The sequence below is a fragment of the Arachis ipaensis genome, chromosome B10, assembly GCF_000816755.2.
Source record: "Arachis ipaensis cultivar K30076 chromosome B10, Araip1.1, whole genome shotgun sequence".
In the NCBI taxonomy this organism is placed as follows: domain Eukaryota; kingdom Viridiplantae; phylum Streptophyta; class Magnoliopsida; order Fabales; family Fabaceae; genus Arachis; species Arachis ipaensis.
Genome location: NC_029794.2, coordinates 5,872,789 through 5,881,613, shown reverse-complemented (window position 1 = coordinate 5,881,613; position 8,825 = coordinate 5,872,789). Strand labels below are relative to the sequence as shown.

Here is an 8,825-nt window from a genome sequence, read left to right as displayed (position 1 = left end):
AAGTGAGGAAGAAGAGGAAGAAGGAAATGAGGAGGTGTTTAAGGAAACTAGTGAATGAGGTTGGCATGTTTGTGGAAAGGTGAGAGAGTTGTGTGTGAATGTTGAGAGGGTATATGAAGCGTTTTTGGCTTCTTCATCGAGGGTTATGACAATTTCTTGGTAGATTTCGTATATATTATGAGTTGAAATGAATATGATATATATATATCAAATATGAGAAAAGCAGAGGAGAGGTGAGGCGAGCAAGTTGACCCCGGAATCCATTTCCACCTTATTTTCTATTTCCTGGTCTCTGTCTCTGTGCTATCTTGTCAACAAAGGCTTTTGCCCAAATTTAAAAGAGAAACCATGGACTATTTTTTTTATTTTTTTTTATATTTGTTATTATATAAAAAATTAAATTTAAATTTTTAAATCATAAAAAACTACCCAAAAATATATAAACAAATAGTAAATATAATATTTTTCAATTTAAAAACCAAAACAGTTACTTTATTTTTAGAGGAATGCCACATCACCCTTAAATATTATTATTTTTTATCTGCACTTGACTGGCAATAATTTATATTTATATTTATAAAAATTTTGTACACAAAAAATATATAATTTTTACACATATATTTGTTTCAGTCTGAAGTTGGGCTCCGAGGTATAGGTCAGTGACAGCAAGAAAAGCACTGATAGCGTCCTTTTCCTATGCACTGTACCGCAAGCTCCTTTCTCGTCTGAGCAATGTGAAGAATCTGCAAAAAGGACTCCAATACTTAAGTCAGTTCGTGATCACAAAACAATAATGGCTAGTTTTTGTACTGTTTTGAGTGTATAGCTTGTCTGTTTTAGGTTACTCGTAGCAGCTTATTTATGCTTGAACGAGCACTATTCTTATGACTCTGAGAATCGTAGGATTTTACCTGAAGTGTAGCGTATATATTGTTTATTTGGTATAACCGAATTTTGACTTAGCTGATCTGAGGTATAACGTCGGGTCGAGTTTTTTGGTACGGATCATAGCCCTCAAGTTTGACTTGCTAATGTCAGTAGCAAGTTGAACTTTTATCCGAATTTCCGACGTTATGCCCGTTTCAACTCCATCCGAGCCCCCAAGCTCAGCATGCTGCCGACTCATTAGTAACTGCTACTTTCTACATTTAATGATTGTTGTGCGTTTATGGTCTCTAGAAACCACTAAGCCACGTTTGCAATAAATGGTAGTGGGGTGTTGTTTCGAAGTAATCCTGACCGCTAGGCTTTTGGCTATCTGAACGGTCCCCTTAATCTGATGGCTAAGTTTGATCAGATTGTTTGCTTCCCTTGCTAATGCTTACTTGAACACCCTTTACTTTACCTTTGTTAAGTTTTTTACCATGAAAAGACCAGAGGATAAAGTTGTAGAGCTTAAAGATGACTGGTATGAGTGGGTGCATGCAGACGTTAAGTGCCGCACCTCCCTTCTCCAAAGTGAGAAGTGTTTATCTTTGTTAAATACCGCGAACTGGGCCCGTAGTGGCTCTGGTGTAGGTATTCAGTTGCTCCCCTATTTTGGGGAGGATAAGGTTTGTGAGAAAAGGGGGGATTGGGCCTATTTTTATATATATACTTGTGTGTTTACTGAATTAGGTGTGAAACTTCCATTTCGGCTTTTGAATATTTGGTGTTGATGCAGCTCAACTGTGCTCTGTCGCAGTTGCATCCAAATTCCTGGGCCTTTCTTCGTGCCTTTAAATGTTTGATGAACTTTCTGGAGATTGCTCTTTCATTAAATATCTTCTTCTTGCTTTTTCAAGCGAAAGGGGTTCTAAGGGTCTTTGGATAAATTTGAGTAGTTATCCTGGTAGGTCCCTTTTTATGTTGTACAAATCGTCATTTAAGAGCTTCAAAGAGTTGTTTGTTAAAGTTCGGTCGTGTGAGACAGAGTATCCGTTTTTCTTAGATTTGGAGCTAGGGGAACATTTTTCCCTATACTAGTGTCTCGAACCAATGCAGATTCTAGAGGCAGTGGGTAGGTCTAATGAAGAGGACTTATTTTTGGACTACTTAATTGACTGTTTCTCCTCTGGAAAGCTGTTATGTATCGATGAGGTTTTAAAACTTGAGAATAATTCTAAAGGTTTGAAAGACTATATTGGTAAGGTGTTTACTTGTTTTTTATTTGGTGTATTTCCTTCTTTTTCTATTTGTAATATATCTCTTGTTATTACAGGTGGGAGGGTGCCTCCTTGACGCGTATGAAGACTTTTTTGGACCAGAAAAAGAAAGAAGGTAAGAAACTTCGACTGAGAAGGTTGATAAAGACACTACCGCCGATGTTGCACAATCCAGTGCCCATCCACAAGGAGAGAAAGGAAAAAATATGGAATATGAGAGATCATTAGAGATTCTGTCCGGAGTGGATCTGGTATTTGAATCTGGAGTTAGGAGTGGGGTGAAGAGGCAATCCCGTCTTCACGATTTTATGGCTAATGGTGCTACAGAGTCGATCTGGAGCGATCGATTTCCTTTTGGTGCCCTTGCTGATAGGGTTGCTCAGAACCTTAAGGATGTTGAGCTTCTCAGAGACATTGGAAAAGAGGTGATCGGTCAGTATATGCAGGTATGTGTAGTGTCATTTGGTTTTGTATTGTTTTTGGATCTGTTGTTTGACCAAGTATGTAATTTCTGAAAGTACTTGGCACAAGATTGCTCTGTGTTGGTCGTACTACCGAGTTATCCGGGGTTGAGGAGAAAATTGAAAAGGAAAAAGTTATGAAGCTTGAGAAGTCAGTCGCTGTATAGGATGAAGTGGTCATTGGTCTCACCAAGAAGATGAAAGACATGGAGGTCGAGATTGGGAACTTGCAAGAGCAGATCCGATCTCGTCAAGGACAGTTGAAATAGGCTGACACCGAGAAGGGAAATCTGACATCTCGAGTTCATGAATTGGAGGATGAAGAGCTAGAAATGTTTGCTGCCAGATTTGACCGCGCAGTTAGTCAGGTTTCTGTCTTTGCACCTAGCTTCGAGATTAGCCAGTTTGATGTTACAAAATTGTTGTTGATGGTAAACTGGTGGATGACGAGCCTGGAATGGAGGTCCAGGTAGGGGGTGGAAATAGGTCAGGCCAGGCCAGGCTTTACTCTTAACAGGCCTGGCCTGTCACGTAGTTGATTGGCCTGAGCCTGACCTGCAGTCTGCTATAGGCTTTTTTTAAAATACTAAGCCTAGCCTGTTATTCAGCCTGGCCTGGCTTGAAGCCTGTTAAAAGGTCTGCTAATTTTTTTTTTACAAAAATAAAATTATTATTTAAAAAAATATTTTTTAATAAACATATTTATATATAAAATGTCATATTTAATATTTATAAAAAGTTTTAAACTTTAAAGTATTTAAAATATACAAAATTATTTATAATTAAATATAGTAAATTTAAAATATCTCATTATTTTGTTAATAATAAAAAAAGTATTTATATATATAATTATATATTAAGAGGTCCAGACAGGCCTGACAGGCCAGGGCAGGCGAATTAGTGAGCCTAGGCCTGACCTATTAATATAATAAGGCTTTTATAAAAGTCTAAGCATGTGCCTATTTTATAATAGGCCAGGCCAAACACAGGCCAGACTGCAGATCCCTGGCAGGCCGCCTGGCCTTTTTCCACCCCTAGGTCAAGGATGAGACTGTTGATGTAGGTGATAAGTAGTTTTAGTTGGTGAAATCTGTAATTTGTTAGACTATCATTTATTTGAAACAATTGGCACTATGCTTTTGACTTAGCAACGTTTTTAGTTGCGTATTTTGACTTTATATATAAAATTTGATGCTTGTTTACTGCACACTTTTTGCGATAGTAAATTGATATTCAATATCCGATGTTAGATTTCAGAAGATTTGAGGTGGTCGGCCTCGTTAAAACCTCCCCGAGTAAAACCCTATTCGGAAAAAGTCTCGGTGGTAGGAAAAAGAGTACCTCCCTAACCTCAAATTGTTACAAATACTTAAGTGTAATACAGTCGTAATGATGAAATATTCTATGTGTTTGGTAATCGACTCCTTCTAAAGTCTGCAAAGAATATGCACCTCGGCCATGCACTTGTGAAACTCGAAAGGGACCCTCCCAATTTGCAGCGAGCTTGCCTTGTCTTGGGGGCTTCCGAACATCTTCGAGACGTTTGAGGATGAGGTCTCCCAGATTTAGAGGTCGAGGTTTGACCTTCTTGTTATATTTGCGTTGAATCATGAGCTGCATTGCTTCTTGCCGTATCCTCGCTTCTTGTCGTTCCTCCTCTATTACATCCAGCTCAGCACTTCTAGTTTGGTTGTTCGCCTTCTCATCTAAGTGATCGGTTTTGATTGACCCTTGGGATATTTCTACTGGGATCATGGCATCGGCTCCGAAGACTAACTTGAAAGGCGTTTTCTTGGTTGAACCTTGTTGGGTTGTGTTGTATCCCCAGAGTATCTCTGGTATTAGCTCGGCCCACCGAGCTTTAGCTAGGGTTAACTTTTTCTTTAATGCCTGCAAGATAACTTTGTTAGCTGCCTCGGCGAGCCTATTGGTTTGAGGGTACTCGACCGATGAAAAATGGTGTTTAATGTTTAAATTTTGTAAGAAAGATGCTATCTTCTTATCGGTAAATTGTCTACCATTATCAGTAACGATGTCCATTGGCAATCCATACCGGCGTATGATAAATTTTCAAATGAAACTTTGTACTTTGTCTACTGTTATTCTGGCGAATGTTTGAGCTTCTATCCATTTTGTAAAGTAGTCAATTGCTACAAGTAGGAATTTTTTCTGGCCTTGTGAAATTAGAAATGGGCCGAGTATATCTAGCCCTCATCTGTGGAATGGCCATCCGACCTCTGACGTGTGTAACATTTCGGCCAGATTGTGTATTACCGGAGCGCACCTATGGCAATTGTCACACTGTTTGACCATTGTCATACAGTCTTTCTTCAAAGTCAGCCAATAAAATCCTGCCCTTAATAACTTTGCTGTCAATCTTCGGCCTCCTATATGTGTACCACAAATGCCTTCGGGTGCTTCTGATAATGCTAAGGTGGCATCTTCATCCCCTAAGCACTTCAGAAGAGGTCGAGATAATCCCCGTCTATAAAGGTTGTCTCCAATAATGGTGAAGAAACTTGCTTTCTTCCTGAAGAGTGTAGGATTCCCTTCTGTTGTTGGTATTGTTTCGTGTTTCAGAAAGTTGATATAGGGGGTTCTCCAATCTCCTACTTGTGACAAGCTCAAAACAAGGTTGCTGCATATACTAGGTTGTTCCAGTGTTATTTGTGACAAATTAGATGGTTTTCCCATTCTTCTTGATGTAGCTAACTTAGATAATACATTGGCCCTATTATTTTCATTTCGATTGATATGTGTTATTTGAAAATTCTGAATTTGCTTAATTAAATACTTTACCTGTGTATAATATTGTTCTAATGAAGGCTCGCATACTTGGAATACGTCGTTTACCTGTTGAACTACAAGCAGGGAATCACAATAGACTTTGATGTGTTAAATTCCGCTCTCCTTGGCTAGGCGTAGGCCAGCCAGGAGTGCTTCATACTCGGACTGGTTGTTGCTGACTGAGAACATGTATTTTATTGATTGTTCAGTTGAGACCCCTTCTTTGTCCTTGAGGACGATCCCGGCTCCCCTGCTGTCCTCATTAGAGGCTCCGTCAACGTATAATTCCCATTTGGAATAAATTTCCTTTGTTGAGGTAAATTCTGCTATAAAGTCGGCTAGTATTTGGGATTTGAGTGAACCTCGGGCTTGGTAGCTGATGTCATATTCTGAGAGTTCAACCAACCATTTTGTTAGCCTTCCTGCTAAATCTGGTCGTGTAAGCACTTGCCGCAGAGGATGATTAGTTCAGATTATGATCTTGTAGCTCTGAAAATAATGCCATAGGCATCGTGCTGTGAGCATAGGCTAGTTTTTCAATGGTCGGGTACCGATTTTTTGCATTTTGTAGGATTTTGCTGATAAAGTAGACTGGGTGTTGCTCCTGACCTATTTCTGTTACAAGGACAGATGAAATTGAATTAGTAGAAATGGAAAGGTATATAGAGTGGGTTACCACATGTTGGCTTTTTCAATATCGGAGGTGATGATAGGATGTGTTTGAATTCAGCGAAAGCTTCTTCGCACTTGTCCGACCATACAAAATTTTCTAGACTTTTGCAGTGTGCTAAAGAAACGCCTTGATCTTGACGCCATTGTTGGCAGGAATCCTAATAAGGCCGCCAGTCTTCCTGTCAATTGTTGCACTTCTTTGATTGTTGTTGGAGATTTCATCTGATTGATCGCATTACACTTGTCGGGGTTTGCTTCGATTCCTCTGTGGGTTAACATAAATCCCAAAAACTTTCTCCCTTGTACTCTGAAAGCACATTTTTCGGATTTAGGTGCATATTATACCTCCTCAACTGCTCGAATACCTCTTTGAAGTCGGCCAAATGATCTTTTTCATTCTCTGACTTGACAACCATATCATCTACGTAAACCTCCATGTTCCTCCCGATCTGATTTTGAAAAATCTTGTCCATTAAATGTTGGTAGGTGGCCCCTGCATTCTTGAGGCCGAAAGGCATAACTTTGTAACAATAATTCCCATACTCGGTTATGAAGGCTGTTTTGTCCTCATCTGAAGGATGCATGAGTATCTGATTATAGTCTGAATAGGCGTCCATGAAGCTTAATATTTTGTAACCAGAAGTGCTGTCAACAAGCTTGTCAATGCATGTCATAGGATACGAGTCTTTGGGACAGGCCTTGTTTAGGTTGGTAAAATCGATGCACATTTGCCATTTTTCCGAGTTCTTTTTGACAATTACCACATTTGCTAACTAAGATGTGAAGCAAATTTTCTGAATGAATCCTGCACTTAATAGTTTCTGAATTTCTTTGTCGGCTGCATCTGTTTTTTCTGTCCCAAATGTCTTTTCTTTTGCTTTACCGGTTGAGCTTTAGGGTCCAAGGCAAGTTTGTGGCTTATGATTCCCGGGTCATATCGGCCGGAGTCCAAGCAAACATGTTGGCATTTGCCTAGAGCAAGTCAGTGATTTGCTTCATGTATCTTGTAGATAAAGCAGAACCAATGTTTTCGGCTAATATTTATTACATAAATCAATACAGTTTGCACCCACATTTTTTTAGAATTTGCATACATAAATTAATAAAATTTATTTATTAAAAATAATTTAACGTTTATTAAAAGATAAAATTAAATTAAAATTTATTTTTATGTATCATTTTTGTCCCTAACGTTTTCGTCCTATTTAAGTCCCTAATGTTTCAAAATCATCTCAATTTTGTCCCGCCGTCAATTCTGTTAACGGATCCCTAACGGCAGGACAACATTGAGTCAATTTTAAAACGTTAGGGACTTAAATAGGACGATTGAAACGTTAGGGACAACTTTGGGATTTACCCCAAATATTGGGGACAAAAACGATACTTTACTCTAAATAATATTATAGCTATATTTTGAATTATTTCTTTTCTTAGAACTAAAAAAAATTAAAAATATATTACCTAAATTAATTTGAGCATTGGAATATCTTTAGCTATACATAAGTTAATGTTTAATTTTTATACACATCTATTTTATTTATATAAAAGTTAAAATCTGTTCTTGTGTGAATGAACTTCCAAGGTATAACTCGTCTCTTGTGCTGTTGTAATATGCCTTTTTTTTAATTGAGTGAAAATAATTCGGACGTCAAAAAACACGGTGGGTGAATACCTACTATTCTTGGATGAGTAATGGTGCGGTATTTTACAACCACACTTACTAACCGGCAAGTGCACCGGGTCGTACCAAGTAATATCTTACGTGAGTAAGGGTCGATCCCACGAGGATTGATGGACTAAGCAACAATAGTGTTTGATAGGCTTAGTTAGACAAACAAAAATTGGTATTGAGATGCAGTATAAAAGAGATTAAACAATATAAAAAATATTGAAGAAGGGCAAGTAATTAAGTTGGGAATAATATATGGAGAAGGCAGTTAAGGCTTCAGAGTTATCTATTTTCTGGATTGACAACGAAAACAATTATTGAAATATAAATCAAAACATGAATTAAAATAGAAAAATAATATTATCAATCCATACAATAGACAGAGCCCCTAACCTTAACAGTGGAGGTTTAGTTGCTCATGGAAAAGAGAAAATAAGGATTCAGGTAAGAATGTACCGCCTTGCCATCTGATGGCATCAGATCCCTTTTTATAACTAATCCTAATAAATTTTAAAATCTAATATTTAAAATTAAACTTAAAATAATATCTTTTTCTAATTTAAGATTTGAATTTAAATTCGAATTAATTAACAAGTCTTCAACTGATGGGTGGGGACCACTTGATTTGTCCATTCTGCAGCTTCTAATCTGTGATTTCTGGGCTAAGAATTGGGTCAAAACGGCCCAGAAATCGCCCCCAGTATTTTTCTATATTTTCTGCACGTGGCGCATGTGACGCGTCCGCGTCGTCCACGCGTTCGCGTCATTTGTGCAGATTCCAGTCCACGCGTTCGCGTCAGGCACGCGATCGCGTCATTGTGATTTCCTCCATTCCGCGCGGTCGCGTGAGCCATGCGTCCGCGTCGATATTCGCTGGTCATCTCCTTGGCTTCTTCTCTTTCTCTGCAGAAACTCCATCAAATTCCGCCAAATGCTACCTAAAATAAACAGTATTGTACAAAACTCAAAATAGCATCCATAGTGGCTAAAATATAATTAATTCTTAATTAAATTCAACAATTTAGATACAAATTCACTAGGAAAAGATAGACAAGATGCTCACGCATCAAGTAACCTAGATGTAACTCGGTC

The 8,825-nt window shown here is 38.2% G+C and overlaps 1 protein-coding gene across 1 annotated transcript in view; it reads right to left on the bottom strand.

The window, feature by feature from the left end:
* The window catches only part of LOC107621507 (receptor-like serine/threonine-protein kinase SD1-8), a 5,950-nt gene extending 4,824 nt beyond the window's left edge, over positions 1-1,126 (bottom strand). Inside the window, exons 1-3 of the mRNA XM_021114406.1 lie at positions 1,003-1,126; positions 679-743; positions 1-207 (exon numbers count right to left, since the gene is read on the bottom strand). Coding sequence (XP_020970065.1) covers positions 1-207; positions 679-743; positions 1,003-1,126 — 396 coding nt within the window. The remainder of the gene's footprint in view (positions 208-678; positions 744-1,002) is intronic.